General features: G+C 39.6%; 1 protein-coding gene across 1 annotated transcript in view; it reads right to left on the reverse strand.

Moving 5' to 3' along the window:
- atrnl1b (attractin-like 1b) overlaps nt 1-22,776 on the reverse strand; it is an 887,738-nt gene that overhangs the window by 156,059 nt on the left and 708,903 nt on the right. Inside the window, exon 27 of the mRNA XM_078223252.1 lies at nt 17,566-17,673. Within this exon, the coding sequence (XP_078079378.1) occupies nt 17,566-17,673 (108 nt within the window). The remainder of the gene's footprint in view (nt 1-17,565; nt 17,674-22,776) is intronic.

Consider the following 22,776-nt stretch of genomic DNA (forward strand, 5'->3'; position numbering starts at 1 on the left):
TTGTCTTATGAGGAAAGGCTGGACTGGCTAGGCTTGTTTATACTGGAGTTTTGAAGGGTGAGGGTTAACTTACAAGATCCTAAATGGTCCTGACAAGGTGGACGTGAAAAGGATCTTTCCTCTTGTGCGTGAGTGCAGAACTAAGGGCACAGTTTTAAAATTGGGGCTCACCCTTTTACAACAGAGATGAGGTGATTTTGTTTTCTCTTACAGGGTTGAGAGACTTCGGAAGTTTCTGCCTCAGAAGACAGTGGAAGCAGGGTTACCGAATATTTTCAAAGCAGAGGTAGATTGATTCCCTTGCTGAATAAGAACCTAAAGTCATTGAGATTGATGAGATTGTAGAACTTGAAACATAAACAGGTCAGCCACGATCTTATTAAACGACATAACAGGCTTCAGAGGCCAATGGCATATTTCTGCTCCTAATTATTTTCTGTACATGGAAAGCAGGGAGGGGACTGTGATATAATTGAATAGATTCGCACTGAGAGGGAGAAGGTGTTACCAGTTTTACAGACTTAAAAGTGGATAAATCTCCAGGCCCAGATGAGATGTATCCTTGGCTGCTAAGTGAGGAAGGGAGGAGATTGCAGGGACTCTGATGCTAATTTCCAAATCTTCTCTGGCCATAGCAGAGGTGCCAGAGGATTGGAGAATAGCTCATGTGATACCATTATTCAAGAATGGAGGTAAGATAAAAAACAGGTAATTACAGGCCATTGAGTCCAACATCAGTGGTAAGGAAATTATTGGAAAGAATTTTGAGAGACAGAATTGATCTCCAATTGGTGAGGCAAGGCTTAATCAATTAATTACCAATATTGCTCGAGTTAGAGCGAGAGCTTCAGCTATGAAGAGAGGCTGGGGTTGTTTTCCTTAGAGCAGAGAAGGCTGAGGGGGGACCTGATTGAGGTGTACACAATTATGAGGGACACAGGTCGGGTCGATAGGAAGAAACTATAGGAAGAGGGGTCAATAATCAGGGGGCAGATATTTATGGTCAGAGGCAGGAGATTTAGAGGGGCTTTTGAGAAAAAGCTTTTTCACCCAAAAGGTGGTGGGAATCTGGAACTCATTGCCTGAAAGAGTGGTAGAGGTGGGAACCCTCACAATATTTAAGAAGCATTTAGATGAGCACTTGATATGCCACTGCATACAAGGCTACAGACCAAGTGCTGTAAAATGTAATTAGAATAGATAGGTGCTTGGTGGCCGTCTCACACACGATAGGCTGAAGGGCTTATTTCTGTGCTGTAAAACTCTGACTCTGAGTAAAAGATTCTGGCCCCGTTAATTGTTAATGCCCTGGTTTTGCATCAGGCAGGCCTCAGAATAGGTCACATAATGCGCTTCATTTTAGTATAAATTAAAGACACAGACACAAAATATAACAACCTCATAACCTTATAACTGTCACAACTTCAGCAACTTTAAATAACTGCAACTCTGCAAATTCTAAAAACACAGCAGCAGCCAACAGAATAAGGCCATTGCTAGAGTCAGATAATTACTATAAACTGACTCACATCACAATCTGCATATTTCCGGCACAGTGCCTGTGTTAATGACCTATCCATGACACCGAGTACAGCCCTCGCCAGACGGGAGCGCACTACATATGTTTTGGAATCAAAACAGTATCTCTCGTGCTGAAAATAAGTGCATTAATTTTGTAGCCACAATATTAACTATTCCTTTATGCAATCAAGTTTATGCAACCCAACCTGTATTAATTGTTTTAAGGCAGCAAAGCCCGTATCCACAGGTGCGGCACGGTGACACCGTGGCTAGCACTGCTGCCTCAGTGCCAGGGACCCGGGTTCGATTCCCAGCTTGGGTCACTGTCTGTGCGGAGTCTGCACATTCACCCCATGTCTGTGTGGGCTTCCCCCGGTTGCACCGGTTTCCTCCCACAGTCCAAAAAACAAGCTGTTTAGGTGCATTGGCCATGTTAAATTCTCCCTCAGTGTACCCGAACAGACGCCGGAGTGTGGCAACTAGGGGATTTTCGCAGTAACTTCATTGCATTGTTAATGTAAGTCTACTTGTGACAATAATAAATAAAATAATGAAAACAGAAAATACTGGAAATGCACAGTAATGACACTTGTTAGCATGCAATTATGAAATTACGAATTTTTGGAAAGTCTGTTTTAAAGATTGCATTTTTTTCCAAAAAGAACTCTAGAGACTGTTTCAAAATGGCTCCACCCATCAGATAGAATTGTGGATTCCAGACAGGCTTACCCCTCTTCCAAGAGGACAAAAGACAATCCTTAATTTAATTATGGCTGACTGATACCTCGAACAGCAAATATCAAACTGTGGTTGATGCCTCATTGTAAGAATGTAAATTATGTTGTGGCCAGGACAAAAGCTAAGAATCAAAAGTGGGAGAAGGGCCGAAAAAAGTGCTGATGGCTTACGTGGGAGACAACTTGGTATTTTGTGCAGGTTGCATGATGACAGGAGCCATCTTAGCTCCTGCAGGAAGCAAGAGATAGCTGAGAGAACCGTCTTGAAAGAAACGTCTTCAGAGAAGGAGCCAAGAGTCTCAAACCAAGGATAGCGACATAGAAATCCAGAAACCGCTAATGGTCTGCTGTAAGTAACTGGACAGGTAAAAGTTCTATACTTGCAGAACTAGAAGCAAGAACTTCTCTTCTCCCAGTAAGCCTGATTCTAGCTATAAAACTCACCTGTTAAAGCAATCTGATTTGATTTGATTTATTATTGTCACATGTATTAACATGCAGTGAAAAGTATTGTTCCTTGCGTGCTATACAAAGCATACCATTCATAGAGAAGGAAACGAGAGAGTGCAGAATGTAGTGTTACAGTCATAGCTCGGGTGTAGAGAAAGATCAACTTAATGCAAGGTAAGTCCATTCAAAAGTCTGACAGCAGTAGGGAAGAAGCTGTTCTCGAGTCAGTTGGTATGTGACCTCAGACTTTTGTATCTTTTTCCCGACGGAAGGAGGTGGAAGAGAGAATGTCTGGGGTGCATGGATTCCTTAATTATGCTGGCTGCTTTGCCGAGGCAGCAGGAAGTGTAGACAGAGTCAATGGCTGGAAGACTGGTTTGCGTGATGGATTGGGCTATACTCACGACCTTTTGTAGTTCCTTGTGGTTTTGGGCAGAGCAGGATCCATACCAAGCTGTGATACAACCAGAAAGAATGCTTTCTATGGCGCATCTGTAAAAGTTGGTGAGAGTCGTGGCTGACATGCCAAATTCCGTTAGTCTTTTGAGAAAGTAGAGGCGTTTTTTTTTGGGCTTTCTTAACTATAGTGTTGACATGGGGGGACTAGGACAGGTTGTTGGTGATCTGGACACCTAAAAACTTGAAGTTTTCGACCCTTTCTACTTCGTCCCAGTTGATGTCGACAGCGGCATGTTCTCCTTTACACTTCCTGAAGTCGATGACAATCTCCTTTGTTTTGTAGACATTAAGAGATTATTGTTGCCGCACCAGTTCACCAGATTCTCTATCTCATTCCTGTACTCTGTCTCATCATTGTTTGAGATCCGACCCAGCACGGTGGTGTTGCCAGCAAACTTGAAAATCAAAATGAAGGGGAATTTGGCCAAACAGTCATAGGTGTATAAGGAGTATAGTAGGGGGCTGGGAATGCAGCCTTGTGGGGCACCAATGTTGAGGATAATCGTGGAGGTGTTGTTGTTGCCTATCTTTACTGATTGTGGTCTGTGAGTTAGGAAGTTCAGAATCCAGTCGCAGAGGCAGGTGCCGAGGCCCAGGCCACAGTGTTTGGAGATTAGTTTTGTGGGAATAATGGTGTTGAAGGTTGAGCTGCAGTCAATAAATAGGAGTCTGACATAGGTATCTTTGTTATCTAGGTGTTCCAGGGTTGAGTGCAGGGCCAGGGAGATGGCATCTGCTGTGGACCTGTTGCGGTGGTAAGCAAACTGTAGTGGATCCAAGTAGTCCGGGAGGTTGGAATTGATTTATGCCATGACTAGCCTTTCGAAGCACTTCATAATGATGGATGTCAGAGCCACTGGCGATAGTCATTAAGAACATAAGAACTAAGAGCAGGAGTAGGCCATCTGGCCCCTTGAGCCTGCTCCACCATTCAATAAGATCGTGGCTGATCTTTTTGTAGACTCAGCTCCACTTAGCCGCCTGCTCACCATAACCCTTAATTCCTTTACTGTTCAAAAATGTATCTATCCTTGCCTTAAAAACATTCAATGAGGTAGCCTCAACTGCTTCACTGGGGCAGGGAATTCCATAAATTCACAACCCTTTGTGTGAAGAGGTTCCTCCTCAACTCAGTCCTAAATCTGCTTCCCCTTATTTTGAGGCTATGCCCCCTCGTTCTAGTTTCACCCGCCATTGGAAACAGCTTCCCTGCTTCTATCTTATGTATTCCCTTCATAATCTTATATGTTTCTATAAGATCTCCTCTCATTCTTCTGAATTCCACTGAGTATAGCCCCAGCCCACTCAGTCTCTCCTCATAAGCCAACCCTCTCAACTCCGGAATCAATCGAGTGATTCTCGTATTCAGGCGCGCTGCTTGGTTTTTCTTAGGTACCGAGATGATGGTGAAACAGATTGTTGTAAAGAAAGGTTGAAGATGTCTGCCAATACCCCCGCCAGCTGATCCATGCAGGATCTGAGTGCTCGCCCGGGTACCCTATCCGGGCCAGTGGCTTTCTGTGGGTTGACCTTCGAGAAAGCTGCTCTGACAGTTGCAATGGTGACCCCAGATACAGGATCATCCAGGGTTTCCAGGGTGGAGGGCATGCTCTCGCTGACCTCTTGCTCAAAACGGGCGTAGAATGCATTGAGCTCATCAGGAAGGGGTCCAAAAATTTGACAGTGGGAGCCATCGCAGCTGCAGCGACAACTCTCCAACCTCAAGGGCTTCATTTGAGGCACCACAAAATTTTGAGTTCAAACATATCAGGCCTGCACCAAACAGCAGAGCGACTGAACTGATCCAACTTTTATAAGTATCATTTTTATCTTCCTCTGTAATGAATCTTTGTGTGTGTCTTCTTATCTTAGTGACTACCTTTTCTGAGGTTATTTCCAGAGAAATAGCGAAATTAACTAACTTTTTCTGTTTTAAGTTAAAAAGTTTTGCTCCCGGGTTATTCTGCGTTGAATTATTTGTTCCACAGGTAAGAACATACAAACATATTGTTCATGGACAACTTTGGAGAAACACCTCTAGAGTATCTGTGACATACTACATTAAATAACTCATCTTATACACACATAGTGTTATTGACAAACTACTTACTTTTCACATGTAATTCCCTTCAAACATTTCTGCTTTATTCTACATTTCCTACATTGAGTTTTTCTCTTTTCTTCTCTACATATATTCTAACCATCAGTACTGGTTTCTTATGCTGATAACATTTACATCCGAGATTATAAAGCACAACTGCTTCTATCAGATTATCTCTCCCTGATCGTAGTCCTAGCATCCAAAACATTATCAAAGCAAGCATTTCGTACAGAGTAATTGTACTTGCTGCCGGTGTGTCTTATAGTTGCCACTGCTGCTTGCTGTTGCGTAATGGCAGTCAGTATAAAAGGAAGCTTTTATCTCATGCAAGAGTTCAAACTGGTAAATCTAGCACTACACACACCAACTTGTAACTTTAAAAAAAAACTAAATCCATCGCCGCATTCTTATTTCACTGCAGATCAAACTGACAGAGAAACTCTTTGCTGTGATGAATGACTCATCTTGGTTATTCGTCAAACTCAACTTAGATGTCCAAACTCTCAATATCTGAGCTGGTGTTCACTTCAAGTGGTTCAGGCATTTCAAAATGGAAGGTGAAAGTCACAGCTTTTGTTAATTATATAGTGGGGTCACAGGTATTATTGTGTATACTGCTATTGCAATGACAGAAAATGCTTATTTTTAACTGAGAACAAACACATGCTTTTGACCTGATGGAATGTTATGATGAATGTCACAGTGAATGCATCATTGCATAAACCAGGGCCCTCCAGAAATTTAACATCCCACCGGCCCTATTTAATTTACCAGCCTATGATCTCCGTGATAACATTCTCATTGTGAGCAAAGGATTTATTTTTCCAATTCCACTACCAGTTCTGAGATACTGGTGTCTTTTGAACATAAAAGATAAAAACAGGGGTAGACCATTTAGCCCCTCAGGCTTTTTCTAGCATTCAATGAGATCGCTGCTGATCTACGACCCAACTCCTTTGACCCATATCTCTTAATAACTTTGGCTAATAAAAATCCATCAATCTATGTTTTAAATTTTCAATTGATCAAGCATTAACCAATGCTTTGAAGAGGCTTCAAAACTTTTCAATTCCACTCCTGAAAGCGTTGACTCTAATTTTTAGACTACACTCCATAAAATACCAAGCAGCAGAAAAAGGTTTCTCTTCCTCATAACAATTTGAAAATTTCAATCAAATTATCCCTTGGCCTTATAAATTCCAGGGATTGCAATTCTAGTTTGTGTAATTTCTCCTCTCTTGTAGTCCAAATGTAATTCTGGCAAATGGCATTGCATTCCCTCCAAGGACAATGCATCATTTGAAAGGAATGGTGCTAAAAACTGCTCATAGTACTCCAAGTATGACCTTACGCGCAGCTTGGTACAGCTGAATATAAAGAACATCCAAGAATGACAAAAGATCGATAAGGAGGGAAAGTTAGAGTACGAGAGAAAGTTAGCCAGTAATATAAAGATGCACATCTGAGTGTTTTATAGATATTTAAACAAGAAACAAATTAACAAAGGGAGCATTGGTTCTATGGAAAGTGAATCTGGGAAATTGGTAATGGTAAGCAGGAATATGGTGGATGAAATAAACAGGTATTTTGCATCTGTCCTCATGATAGAGGACATAAGAACATCCTAGAAATGGCTGTACATCAGGAAATTGAAGGGATGGAAGAAATCAGGAAAATTGCAAACACCAGGGAAGTGATATTGGGCAATTTGTTGGGTCTGTGAACTGACAAATCCTGTGGTCCGGATAGACTTCACCATAAGGTTTTGAAAGAAGTTGCTAGTTGGTGCATTGTTTTTAATTTTCCAAAGTTCCCTAGATTCAGGGAGGGTTCCATTAAATTGGAAGATAGAAAATGTAACTCTTTCATTCAAAAAGGGAGGGAGGCAGGAAACTACAGGGCAGTTAGCCTAACATTTGTCATAGCGAAAGTGTTAGAAGCCATCATTAAAGATGTTATAGCAGAGCATGTGGACAAATTCAAGGCAATCAGGCAGAATCAACATGGTTTTCTGAAAAGGAAATCATGTTTAACCAATTTTTTGAAGGAGTCACACGTGCTGTGGATAAAGGGGAACTAGTGGATGTACTGTGTTGAGATTTTCAGAAGGCATTTAATAAGGTGCCACATCAAAGGTTATTGCATAAAATAAAAGCTCATGGTGTAGGGGATAATATGTTGTCACGGTTTGAAGATTCTGTTGTTATAAATGTGTCTTTTTCTGGTTGGCAGGATGTGACAAATGGTGTGCCAGATGGATTAATATTGGGGTCTCAACTTTTAAAAATTTATATAAATGAATTGGATGAGGGGACTGAATGTATGGTTGTTAAATTTGCAGATGACACAAAGATAGGTGGGAAAGTAAATTGTGAAGGGGACGTAAGGAGGCTACAAAGGGACACAGTTGGTTAAGTGAATGGGCAAAAATCCTGCACATGGAGTATAATGTGACAAATGTGAAATTGTTCATTTTGGTGCAAAAAGTAATAAAACTTACAATCTAAATGATGAGAGATTGCGAGTTCTGTGGCGCAGAGAGGTCTGGCTATCCTAGTGCATGAATCACTAAAGTCTAGTATACAGGTACAGCAAGTAATGAGGAAATCTAATATCATGTTACTATTTATTGTGAGGTGGTGGTGGGTTGGTAGACATCTGGGTGCCAAGGCCACTATGTTTTCACTTTCATCATGCTCAGATGAAAAAGAGCAAATTTGCGAGGATCTGAAGCAAGGATTTGCCGAGCTAGCCCGAGAGGGACAATTTCCAGGAAAAAGCTTTCACCATGAAAGACAGTTCTGAGACTAAAGAAAAGGGAAGAAATGGTTGCAGACCACAGGAATTGAGAATCACTTTGGACTGGGTCTGAGAAAATCAAATAACAATTTGAGGGACTGTACAAAGTATAACTATGAAGTAGGACTTTCATTTGTGCTAAAAATAAAAACGTAATGTTCTGTTCTGTCGTTTAAAGTATAAATTGCTTACAAAAATAGTATTTAGTCATTGGCGCTTCTTTCTAGTCTGGTTATTAAAGTAAAAGTTTTAAAAGTGAAATCTTACCAAGCTATTCTTTAATCTATCAGTTGGAAGTTTAAATTTATTTTTTTTAATTATCACTCTCTATTGGGATCATAACAATTGGCACCCCATAAACTGCCTTACGTTTTCACTCACTGTACCACCAGCACACTGAATTTCTGTGTACCATCACCAAGGCTTGTTTGACAGCCTTCAAAACCTCTGGCCTCTACCACCTAGAAGAATAATGGCAATAACCATGTGAAATCTCCACTAGCTAAAACTTTCCCGCTAAGCGACATATTATCCTAAATTGGATATCTGCCGCCATTCTTTAATCATGCTGGGTCAAAATGCTAAATTCCCTACCTAACAGCACTTTGTCAGTATCTAGCCTGCAGACTGCAACGGTTCAAGGAGGCACCTTACCACCTACATCCCAAGGGCAATTAGGATTGGGCAATAAATGCTGACCTTCCATCAATGTTCAATTGATCCTGGCTCGGATCACTGTCTGTGTGGAGTTTGCACATTCTCCTCGTGTCTGCGTGGGTTTCCTCCGGGTGCTCCGGTTTCCTCCCACAGTCCAAAGATGTGCGGTTTAGGTTGATTGGCCAGGTTAAAAATTGCCCCTTAGAGTCCTCAGATGCGTAGGTTAGCGGGATTAGCGGGTAAATATATGTGGGGGTAGGGCCTGGGTGGGATTGTGGTCGGTGCAGACTCGATGGGCCGAATGGCCTCCTTCTGCACTGTAGGGTTTCTATGATTTCTATGATTTCATAACTCATGAATGAATTAAAATAAAGGTGAATGGCAAAAGATCCTAGTGTGGTCCAGGCAACTCACAAATAGAGACTTCAAAGGTTTTAAGGCAGTTGCAGTGTTTTCTGCATATCGCAGAATATATGCAAGATTAAGTTGAAGAAAAGTGCGAAGGTAAGCATCAAGTATGACTGTCAATTATATTGCATTGCTAGAAATGGGTATCGAAGGAGCCTGCAAGCATGATGTATCTCTCAAATGCTTTCATAAAAAATACTGTTACCTTGAATTGATCAAGTGAAATCCTAAAAGAGAGGACAAAAGTAAGGTTTTGAGGCTATTTCAGAAGAAATGGAACAGATTGGAAAAGCATAAGGTGCATTTGAGCAAGGCTAATGACACATTGTTGCACACAGTGTATTTGTTCTCTTCTAATTCATCTCGCAACTTGTTCCATATTTTATTCTAGTGCACTGACAATAAATACGCACATTGTGCTGCTGCTTCTTCTCTCAACCAAAGTTCCTTCAAAGTATTTGTTTTGCTGAAAAATACTTTCAAATGGTGAATAGATTTCAATTTAAGGTCATCCTTTGGACTTTAAGTGGATAGAACAGGGCTCCTTCTAAATGGTGAAACGCCGTCTAAAAATATTTGACATTCCAGGTACGTAGAACATTAAAATATCACGACTAGGTATAGAAAATAATCAAATAAGGTGAAGGGAGTTTGGCCTTTATAACTAGAGGACAATAATACAATGGAATAGAGATAATGCTTAATATGAACAAACAAATTAGAAGCAGGAATAGGCCACTCAGTCCCTCAAGTTTGCTCTGTCATTCAATAAAGTCGTGGCTGATCTGTTTGTAACTTCAACCGCACATTATTGCCTACCCCCGATAACCTTTCTCCCCCTTGTTAATCAAGAATCTATCAAGTTGTGCCTTAAAACTATTCAAAGTCTCTGCTTCCACTGACTTTGAGGAAAAGAATTCCAGAGAATCAGGACTCTCTCGGAGAGAAAAAAAATCCTTCTCGTCTCCACTTTAAATGAGTGATCCCTTATTTTTAAAGAATGACCCCTAGTTCTAGATTCTCTGACAAGAGGAAACATCCTCTCCACATCCACCCTGTCAATCCCCCTCAGGATCTTACGAATTTCGATTAAGTCACTTCTTACTCTTCTAAAGTCTAATGGCCACCAAACTAACATCTCCAACCTTTCCTCATTAGACAACCTGCGTATTCATGGTATTAGTCGAGCAAACCTTCTTTGAACATATCTCCATCTTTCCTTACACAGATGTGATCTCACCAGTGCCCTGTTCAACTGAAGCATGACTTTCCTATTTTTCCTTGGCCCCTCCCAGCCTCTGCATCAGTTCTTTCTGCACCCCTCACCACTTCCTATCCCAGCCATGACCTTGGCTCTTCTCACCCCCCCCCCCCAACCCCGACCTTTGCACCCCCCCCCCCCCCCCCCACCCGTCCCCAAGTCTCAACTCATCTTGAGGGCCCCCTGTTTGAACCAATTAGGAAACACCTGCAGGAGTCAGTTTGGGAACACCCGGCTGAGATCATAGCCACATCCAGTTTGCAAACAGAGTTTCTTCCTCTCAGCGAGTCAAGCTGATTTGCTGAAAGCAGAAGAAAGCTGTCTGTGTTAGACTCCAGAAATAATACTCTAAATTAGAAGAAAGGTTTCCCAAAAGCAAGCGACAGATTCCGTGTAGTAATTGCTGGATTTGGCTCATAGTGTTAAAACCTATGGGATGCTGTTTTATGGAAGGTGTAATCTAGGAGTTTAGGAAATCAGACAGATTGGTTTTGGTGGTAATTCAAGTATACTAACTGGATAACCATTATTACAGTTAATGGTGTATGTTGTTCTTTACTGTCACCTTTCTTGTCTTATTTTAAATTTCAATGAACGTTTTGTGTTTGGAATATCTACAACAAGACTGACCCCTTTCCTCATTAGGTTTCATCTCTTTCCAAATCACGAAACTAAACTGTTAAGAGCTGGCATTCCAAGTTTCCCTCCTGGGATTTGGGATGCCTTCACATTGAACATCAGCAGGGCTCATAATTCTTGTAAACTCTTAAGCACAGTGATAGATTTCTATACCTGTCAGAGACCCAGTTGACCCCAAAAAAGGGTCTCTATTCGAATTCCAATATCTATAGCAAGTTTGATATTTACAACAGCTTGTGTTTATATACCATCTTTAACGTAGCTACAAGAAGATGATCAAAAACAATGTGACGTTAAGACACAGGTGGAGCTATTAGGACAGATGACCAGAATCTTTGTCAAAGTAGTAGATTTTAGGAAGTATTTTAAAGGAGGAGGAGCGTGATAAAGATTTGGAGAGGTTCAGGGAAGAAATTCAAAAACTTCGGGCCTAGGTAGCTAAATGTATTACTCCCAATGATGGAGTGATTAAAATGATGAATGTGCAAGAGGCCAGGATTTGAGGAGCCCAGGTATTGTGGAAGTCTCCAGGGCTACAGAGATGGGGAGGAAGAGGCAAAGTCATGAGGAATATGAAAACAAGGATGAGAACTTTAAAGTCAAATTATTACTAGTCTGGGAGCCAACATAGTTCAGTGAACATGGAGCGATGGGTGAATGGAACTTGGTGAGAGTTAAAATGCGGACAGCAGTTTTGAATGGGCTCACGAGTGGAAGATGGAAATCAGGCCAGAGATGTATAGAAAAAGATCATGTCCAGAGGTAAGGAGGAATGTTCTGGTCATCTGGAACTGGATGGCAGACAAGCACTCAAAGACTAGACATTGGAGGAGTCAAGGGAGGTTGTGGTGAAAGTAATTTTGCTTGCCTTCAGCATACATGTGGAATCTTTCATTGTGTATTCAGATATCTCAAAAATGAATATGTATTAGTTATACATGCAGAAAAACTGTAGATTCTTAGGTTCATACTATTTTCCCCGAACATAAACAGTTACCTAAAACATGCTATAATTTAATTCACCACATAGAATATACCATCCTCAAAATATTGCATAATTATGTATATCTACATATTCTAACACAAAAATCCAAGACATATATCACAGACTGACAGTGTATTACGGGAATAAGGCTGCACATTTTAAATAGGTCTTCATTAGCTTTAGCAGGTGGTCAGACAGGTGGATTGGTGGGAAGTCATGGGAAAGACAAAGAGATGCAACAGGAAAACCAAGAAAGCGATTTCAATGCAAAATCAGGTTGCCATGGCTACCAAAGAAAAAATCGATAATTGAGCAATAAGCGCTCAATGTTTCTCTTTGAAAATTCTTTTAAATGCAGACCAGGTCACGCCTCATTATTTTCTGGAGAGCCCTATCCCACTCTGCTAAATTTTCTACTTTTTCTTCCTTTTATATAAGCCTTTTAATTCAGCTGGACATTTTACCTTATCTTATTTGTTGCCCATTGTTCCTTAGACAAACAAGTGAAATTCGTGCCTTTTAGGGGTATGTCCTGGTTTTGTATTGTAGCAATACTTATCTGGATACTTTCTAATGTCTGTCTCAAGGTTTGCTCATTAACATTCAATTCCAGTTTATTGTGACCAACTTATTTACGAACCCTTTGAATTTTGGTTGGTTAAATGTAAAACATTTGCTTTTGACTCAGCTATTATCTTTCACGGTTAGTATCAAATTCAAATCATACTGGGGATTATCTGCAAGATGCTGTCTTAAATCGTCAGATTTATTAATTTTGATTCATTATCATAAATTTAATATAACCTGATCGCTTATCAATTCTGAAACATATTTGCTCATGTTACAGACAGGAAACAGCACTACCTTCTCCTCTCACCACCTCACCTTATACAGAAAGGTGCTTTGATTTGTTTTGTAAGCAATCGTCTGTAACCATCAACTTGGTTTCAGTGCAAATCAATTTTCTATTAATAACCCCACAGCAAACTCCAGATGGAATGAACTCAGAGGGTTAGTTCATTTTCACATACTCAAAACATGAAAAAAAGAGACTCTGCAACATCAGAAAAGAAAAATTCCAAGTACAAAGGCCGCAGAGAAAATAAATATTGTTTCACATGGGGTTGAGTCCAGAATTAAAAGTTCACTGAGATGTTCCATTTGGAGGTTGGTGGGTTGAAAATCAATGCTGCAGAACTCACTTTTCCATTGGTGTGGACATCAAAAGATTACACTGGCATGTAGAGGTGAATCTGACATGTAGCCGATGGTATAGAACTTCCAGCAGAAGCAAGGTGATTGGGGCCAGGTGTCCAACCTTAGCCAGAGGTCCTTTATTGTGGACTGCTAGTCAGGTTGTGAACAGGCTAAGCTTTTTAGTTCAGCAAGGAAATATTACTTGTTCTACAAGCCAGAGGCCCATGTTGCACGACTTCCACCTCTCCAGCATCTTTGATAAAGGATGTGTATTCATTGTCTGGATTCCAATGACTGTTAAATATCTCAGCCATTAGGAATTGAAAAGGAAAGGGGCTTTTTTCTTAACAAATCATCCATCTTCTTTTGTCCTGCCTGCATTCATAAATTCAGATTTTGTATAGCTCTCTTTGAGGTTGGGCTGCATAGTCCAAAGGGGTCATTAGTGGTTCCTCAGTGATAACAAGATGTAAATTTTCCTAAAACTGCCAAGTGGCATTTTTGTTCCAGGTTCACAGATACCCTCAGTTTCAACCATTTTAAAAGTCTTTGCTCAGTTTTTAAAAATGTTATAAGTAGCGATGAGCATTTTTATATATATTTCTGAAAAATATACAGTGTGAGGTCTTAGTCTCATAGATCTGGAGCGTGTCTTGTGAGCAAACTGTGAAGGAAGATTACTCTTCTCCCTCCGTATTGCCTATAGTCCAGATTGGGGATTCACCTTCAACCAAAAACTCCTAATTTCTGTGTAACTCATTTACATTTGAAAGCCTGCGAGACTACAACAAGTGAGAGTTATTAAGGACAGTGTTTCACTGAAGATCCTTTGGAAAGGACTTTCAGACAACTACCTGTGACCAACTTTCCGTCTTTGCATAGAGGAACACCAAATCGACAGCATCAACACCTTTTGGAATTACATCCTTTTCATCGTGTCAACCTCTGCAGAGACCTATTTGTCTTGTCCTTTGTTTTGAACGTGTGTGTTGGGATTTTAAAAGGGGTAAATTGTTATACTTAATACTTATATACTAATATAAATTGTCTGTTAACCAGTTTTGCAACTTGTTGTAAAAGGGAACTTTGTTTCATCAGAATTATTCCGATTTTATTGAAAGAAACCTGGTCAAAGTCTCTTTTTTCCTGAGTCTAGCAGTAGTGAAGGTAAACAACTGGCTATTTTGGAGTGTGCTTTAAAAGTGAACAATTATGGTGCGACCTTTGAAGTAGTGAGGCTGGAGAAATGGTGCAATCCTCCCATCTCGGTCGTAACACGACCCGACCTTTAAAGAGTAGCCTCAATACGTATATGGTCATACATTTTTAGCTAACAATATTTGAACTTACTATGAATTCAAGAACTGCTGCTCAAAATGTTGCTAATTTCATAACTTGTTTTGATTCAACAGATATTCAGAGAGTGTAGCTGATATAATGTTAGGTGTTAATATCACTTTTAAATTAAAGCTGCTTTCTTTGAGTAATTAGTTCAGAATTGAAGTTCAAATTAAAAAAACTTAGAAAAAATGGTATCAGCTACTAAAGTATTATGTAAAAAAACACAAAATTTGCAACAAATATTGATTCAAACTGTTAATACTCTTAAAAAATATATATTTATATACACATTCACACAAACAAAAACAACTGAATTTCTTAACCTGTTAAATATGTCAGAGTTGTGTTTTTCCCTGACAGTCCATCGGATAGCCAAGCTGACAGAATTCACCCAACTGAGGAAAGTGCATTCAACCGAATAGCAACCTGGGAATTGAACTCTCACTACATTCTAAATTGACCATTTGAGCTGCATGTTAAAAGTATTATTTAAATGTACAAAAGCTGTAACACGAGTGTCTGGCACAGAGATATGGTAAATCAAGCCACTCAATATCTATGTACACCAATTTCAGGATAAGTATCAGGTATGGACAGCAGACATTTGACAATTATATCAGAATAATTTAAGAAATGCAAGTGGGCAAATCAGAACTACTTACCTCCCTTTAGGAAGTGGGCAAAAGGAATCTATTGCCAACACTGTTATTTATGTTCACATGTAAAATTTAGGAACTTAATGATTTAGATTAGCATGATTTAATGCAGAGGAGTTAGCACATTGCTCAAGTCATGGGCTAACTCCTCTGCATTAAATGACCATTTGAGCTGCATGTTAAAAGTAAACAACATCACTAAAACAGATTATCCGATCATTATCCACATTGCTCTTTGTAGAAGCTTGCTGTGCACAAAATGGCAGCCGTGTTTTCCACATTTCAAAAGTGATTACAGTACAAAGTATTTAATTGACTGTAAAGTGAAACACCATATCCAATGTTCATGAAAAGTGCTATTAAAATGCTTTCTTTTCTTTTTATTTTCTTAAAGAATATATCTCTGTACATGACATTTTGCTGCCAGTTGCTGATCAGCAACGCTACAACTCCGACATATGGATGTAGTGACATTTCAAATTAAAAAATCAAAATGCAACAAAGACAGTATGTGGTTTTTGATAGTTGTGATGATATGCATAAAGCTGTGAAGGCAAATTTGTATTTTCAAGTTAGAATAACAGAATAATAATAGAATTAATAACAATGGCAATAAATCAATGACAGCCCTGTCAAACACAGAAGAATTACTTCAGTACTCTGGAACTTTGAGTAGGGAACCATGTTCAAAAAGAGCAAGGTCAGAGAATTGGTGTGATATGTACATAGGAACATACATACAAACATAAGAATTAGGAACAAGGGAAGGCCATTTGGCCCCTCAAGCCTGTTCTGCTATTCAAGAAGATCATGGCTGATCTGATTATGGCCTCTCAACTCTACACTCCACCTACCCCGATAACTTTTGAGTATTTTTTTTTAGTCAAGAATCTATCTGCATTTGCCTTAAAAATGAACTGCCCCCACCACTCTCCAGGGAAAATAATTCCAAACTTTTATGGCCCTTAGAGAAAACATTTCTTCTTGCCTCATATTAAAAGGGAGACCCCTTATTTCTAAACTGTGTCCTCTACTCCTAGTCTCTCCCACAAGGGGAAACATCCTTTCAGCATCCACCTCAAATTAATTCAGGATTGTATATGTTTAAATAAGGTCACATCTCATTCTTCTGAACTCCACTGGATGCAGGCCCAATCTGGGCCTTTTCTTGGAAGATAACACCCCCATCCAAGGTATCAGTTAAGTGAACCATCTCTCAAATGCTGCAGAAACATTTATATCTTTTCTTAAATAAGGAGACCAAAATTTTACACAGTACTCCAGACATGGTCTTGCCAATGCCCTGTACAACTGTAGCAAAACATTTCTATTTAATATTCCTTGCCCTTGCAATAAACAACAATATTTCATTTTCCTTTCTAATCGCTTGCTGCACCGTCATGCTAACTTTTTCTGATGCGTGTGCCAGGACACCTAGTTCCCTCTGTACCTCAGAGATCTGCAATCTCTGTCTATTTAAATAATATGCTGCTTTTCTATTCTTCCTTTCGAAGTGGACATATTCACTTTTTCCCACATTATACCCCATCTGACAATTTTTTGACCAATCACTGAATCTATGTCCTTTGCAGAATCCTTATGTCCACTTCACAACTTACTTTCCTACCTATTTCTGTGTCATTAGCAAATTTAGCAACCATACATTTTGTCCCTTCACCCACACCACTGATATAAAAAATTTTAATTGTAAATAATTGAGACCCTAGCACTGATCCCTCTGGCACTCCACTCATAACAGATAGCCAACCTGAAAACAACCCATTTAATATAGAGTATTAATGTCTGCAGCACAAGCAGATTTCTTTCTTTGCTTCCAGAGTATAATGCCCAGACAAATAGACTTCAAGATTAGTGAGAAAAGATGTCTTGGAGGTATCATTACATATAACCAAAGTTCACCATGCAACGTGGACAGAAATGACCTGGGCAATTATATCACTCCAAATAAAGTGAACATTCATATGAACATATGAATTAGGAATGAGAATAGACCATTTGGCCTCATGAGCCTTTTCCACCATTCAATAAGATCATGGTCGATTTGATTGTGGCCTCAACTCTACATTCCTTTCCATCTCCCTGACCTTTGACTCCCTTGTCAATCAAGAATCTACCTAACTCAGCCCTCAAAATATTCAATGACCTTGCTCCCACCAGTCTTCTGGGAAGAGAACCCCACAGGTTCATGACCCTCAGAGAAAAAGAAATCTCTCCATCTCCCATCTTAAGTGGGAGACCCCTTATTTTTTAACTGTTTCCCTTAATTATTGTCTCTCCCACAAAGGAAAAATTTTTGTTGATGTTCTGAGAACAGTTATTGTTAGGGTTCTTACCTCTAGTGGTCCTCTGAGGATATCAAGCTGATCACTTCCAACTTCCAGGGCAACATCAACAGATGCAAAAGGACGACTAGCCATCTGTTGTCTTTCCCGCATGAGTTGCTGTTTGAAAAAAAGGTAGTTGTTGAAAAATTGGGCAACAAAGTAATGTCTTGAGGAAAAATGTAACAGTTCGAAAAAGTTATAGTGGTACTTCTTAAAAATTCTTGTGCAAACTTTCAAACCTGCAAAAGCATTGTCGCACCATATCAAAACAAAGACCAATTGTTTTTTTTCCATTTTCTGCCAAGTGTACTGCAAATTTGTTACACATGCTTTAGATTTTCTTTCACTGTATTCTGTAATAGTCAGCATTGGCTTTTTTAAAAAGCCATTTCAAAAACTGTGTGCGAAGACAAACATGTTTCTGGCAACTACTATCAAAGCTGGTAGCAATTGTTTCACAGGCAAATGGCCAACACATATGGGTTCAAGTTTCAACTGAATGATCTTTGTCAAACTACCAATGACAATAGTGGCTCAAATATTACATTATCCCAATTTTTAAAGAAAATAATTCAGAAGATGCTAAGGTTTTCAAAACAGGGACTTAGGAGGGCAAAAAGGGGCCATGAAATGTCCTTGGCAGGCAGGATTAAGGAGAATCATATATAAGGAGAAGAGGCAAGCTAGGGAAAGGGCAGGTCCACTCAAGGACAGTGGAGGGAATTTGTGTGTAGAGCCAGAAGAGGTGGGTGAGGTCCTTAACGTGTACTTTACATCACTACTCACAAAGGAGAAGGATGTTGTGGATGGTGAGTGTAGAAGGGAGGATGTTAATATTCTAGGACATGTTGAGATAAAAAGGGAGGAGCTATTGGAGGTTTTGAAAAGCATTAAGGTGGGTAAGTCCCCAGGGCCAGATAGGTTCTATCCCAGAATACTGAGAGGTGAGGGAAGAAATTGCTGAGGCCTTGGCCAAAATCTTTGTCTCCTCTTTAGCCATGGACAAGGTATCAGAGGGTTGGAGAGGAGCTAACATTGTTCCTCTGTTTAAGAAGGGCAGAAGAGATAATCTGGAAAATTACAGGCCTGTGAGCCTTACATCAGTGGTGGGGAAATTATTGGAGAAGATTCTTAGGGACAGGCTGTACTCACATCTGGAAGAAAATAGGCTTATTAGTGATAGGCAGCACTGTTTTGTGAAAGGGAGGTCGTTCCTCACAAACTTGATCAAGTTCTTTGAGGAAGTGACAAGAACAATTGACCAGGGCAGGGCAGTGGATGTTGTATACATGAACTTTAGTAAAGCCTTCAATGAGTTTCTTCATGGCAGGCTGTTACAGAAGGTGAAGTCTTATGGGATCCGATGAGAGCTGGCTTGGGCATTGAAAGCAGAGAGTAGCAATATTTTTCAACTGGAGGTCTGGGACAAGCAGTGTTCCACAAGGATTAGTTCTGGGACCTCATGTTGCTTGTTTTATATATATATATATATAAAATGATTTGGAAGAAAATGTAGGTGACCTGATTAATAAATTTGCAGATGATACAACAACTGGGGGAGTAGCGGATAGTGAGGAGGATTGTTAGAAGATACAGCAGTATATAAATAGGCTGGAGACCTGGGCCGTAAGATGCAGATGGAATTTAACCCAGACAAATGTGAGGTGATGCGATTTAGAAGGTCTACTGCAGAAGGAAAGTATACAGTAAATGGTACAGAAACATTAGCATACAAAGGGATCTAGGCGTGCAGATCCACAGTTCCATGAAGGTGGCAACTCAGGTGAACAAGGTGGTCAAGAAGGCATTTGGCATGCAGGCCTTCATCGGTCAGGGCATTGAGTATAGGAATTGGAAAATCATGTTGCAACTGTACAAGACTTTGGTTAGGCCTCATTTGGAGTATTGTGTACAATTCTGGTCACCACACTATTGGAAGGATGTTGATGCATTGGAAAGGGTGCAGAAGAGATTTACCAGGATGTTGCCTGGTTTGAAGGATTATGGACTATGACAAAAGGTTGAACAAACTTGGGTTGTTTTCATTGGAGCGTCGGAGGATGAGGGGGACCTGATAGAGGTTTACAAGGTTATGACAGGCTTAGCTAGAGTGGATAGTTGGAGTCTTTTTCCCAGGGTCGAAGGGTCAATTACTCGGGGGCATAGTTTGAAAGTGAGGGGGGAAAGCTTAAAAGAGATGTAAGGGACAAGTTTTTCACAGAGAGTGGTGAATGCCTGGAATGTGCTGTCAGAGGAAGTGGTGGAAGCAGATTCTATAACAACGTTCAGGAGGCATCTGGATAGATACATGAATAGGCAGGGAATAGAGGGATATGGATCACGTAGAGGTAAGAAAATATTAGATTAGAGAGGCATCTGTGTTGGCACAGACTTGGTGGGCCGAAGGACCTGTTCCGGTGCTGTACTATTCTTTGTTCTTATGATGCAGCATATGGCCATATTTCATATTTCCTGGAAAGATCTGGTAACGTACACAATTATATTTGTAATGATGTTAAGATAAAACACATTTAATTATTTGTATTTCATCTAATAATGGTTTGAACTAGATCATTACAAAAGCAGCTTATTCCAAAAGGAATGTCACATTGACTTGTTGGAAAGCTGGTAATGTATGAGTTAAGGCTTCGGTTACAATAAGGCTCTGATCAATCTTTTAGTGGATTTTTTTTCCCTAAAGAATTAATTTACTGAAGAAAGATTCTTTTCATCCAGAATCAATATGAAGCAAGAGTTGACTTTTACTTTAGAGGCTTATACTATAGGGAATCTAAACTGGACAAAGCCCTTATAATATTTTTCACTTAACGTGCAAAGGGCTTATGTTAAACATCTAAGGAGCTTGTGACAATGTTTTAGAATTGCTTTGAAGAGGTACTTAAAGCTTTTCAAGCTGTCTCAAAAGGTATTTAATTTTCCCAAAAGACAAAGCTGACCCTGTTACATGCTCCTTTCATTTAATCAAGAGGATTTAGGAAAATCCTAAAAAATAGTAAGTGATTATTTTGCCATTAGCAACAAGAGGCATTTTCCATAACAGCTACCTGAAGGCAAAAATAGTTGTTTGAATCATATATATATGTCACAAGCAAGTGGCTAATTAGAAATGTAAAGCTTTCCTACTTTAAGGATCACGAAACTCTCTCAGGGCTGTGTAATGTGAAGCCTGTATTGACTGTACAGCGCTCTTGAAATTAAATAAAAAGATTAATGGTCCCAGCATGTGTTATTTTCAAGTGCTGTAAAGTTAGTTTATTATCTGCAATGTCTTCAGAAAAAGGGAGGTCACAAAAGGAATAATATCACCCAGCAATAAATCACCTTGCTCTCAGTCACAGAAAGGACTATCACCCAATTTCTGCAAAATGCAACTCATACTAAATCCTTTCCCTGGAATCAAGAGAAAATTGTAGATCTTACTTTTGAAAAAGGAACAAAGAAGTAAAAAGCTTTAACAGTATAAAACTACTTCTCCATGGGCTTAATTTCTTTAACTTTTACTTTAATTGAGGTAAAATTTATAAAATAATCAAGGGCCTTAAACTAATGAAAGGGAATATGACTTAGGGGCAAAAGTGATTATTCTCCTTCTGGTACTTGTGATACAAAATAACAATTACCAAAGATCACAACTCTTTTTCAACTTAAGCCATGTATATTTCCATGGATGATTACATATGAATAGCTTTCATCGCCATCCTTGGGAATAACATTCCCCAACCCAATGGCTGAATCGGATGTTACACCATTTACAAGTAAAAATTTGCTTGAAGCAAATTATCAAATTCTAATGAATATCATGAGAAATGGAAAATAATAATTGCTTCCATAGTGCTTCTGGATCATGAGTTGAAAAGGTTACATTACAATAACTTGCATTTATAATTTTGTAATGTCCTAACTTTGTTCGTGATTGTGGGTTTTAAACAAAAAGAAAAATCCATGGTTTGCACAGGTAGATTCAAACAAACAACAATAGACTTATTCCAAGACCTCTTGCCTGTACAGATTACAAACTGAAACTAAAAGCAAGGACCTGTGAAACATCCAATGACCTCAGGATCAAGTCATGTGACCTGCTCTTACAGGAATCATGCAACCAATTAAATATATAACATCGTTCCCCTATACCTCTCTGGTGATGACAACAAATTACTACCATGTTATACATAGGATCAATAATACTCTAGACACAGTACCAATCATCATCAATCATTATTCACAGTTAATAAAAAAGTTGACTAGGGGGATGTCTATTTCTCTTTGATTGTATACAACATTCTGGAATTTGACTGTCCTTGACCCTCGAAGTATGATTTGGAACTTCAGTAAACACTGCTTCCCTTGGAACTAATTCAGCATCATTCTCATGTGGTATGGTAGCTAAAACACAATCATCAGGCTACTCAGATTTAAGTAAGTCTTCCATAGTAGTATTCACAATACTAAGGACTAAGGAATCCATAGAATCCCTGCAGTGCAGAAGGAAGCCATCTGGCCTATCGATTCTGCACCGATTCTTCAAAAGAGCATCTCACCTAGGCCCGCCCTCCAATTTCGGTACCCCGAGCATTTACCATGGCTTATCCATCTAACCTACACATCTTTGGGCACTAAGGGGCAATTTACTGTGGCCAACCCACCTACCCTGCACATCTTTGGATTATGGGACGAAACTGGAGCATCCGGAGGAAACCCATGCAGACACAGGGAGAACGTGCAAACTCTACACAGACCACAAAAAGAAGTTCGTGCTTCAGGAGATGATTCTGGCGGCATGGTGTTGCTAAACTAGTTCATCTTCAGTTTGAACCGTGACAGAAATTGGACCTGTTTTTGCTAAAACTGTGGCTGGTATCCATTTCTCACTCTTGGCATAATTATGTGTGACTCCCGCTCTCCTTGCTGGAATGAGCGGGTTTTTGCCCTCACTTCTCATCTAGCAATTTGAGATTGTTATTGGCGCTCTACGATCTTTGAAGTTTCTGGAAGTAATAATGAATCAAATAACATAGTCTCTTAAAGAAAAACTCGAGAACTAAGTGTAGGTGAACTTTGGGTAGTCACATGAGTAGTGCTTCTAAAAGATGACAAAAAGTTTTTCACATGACGTGATAACAAATTTGCTCCCTTAAAGCTTATAAAGAATTTTCAAGGATTATATGGATCTTTCAGCTAATTGGTTGGTGGATAATAAGG

The sequence above is a fragment of the Mustelus asterias genome, chromosome 11 (genome assembly GCF_964213995.1).
Source record: "Mustelus asterias chromosome 11, sMusAst1.hap1.1, whole genome shotgun sequence".
In the NCBI taxonomy this organism is placed as follows: Eukaryota; Metazoa; Chordata; class Chondrichthyes; order Carcharhiniformes; family Triakidae; genus Mustelus; species Mustelus asterias.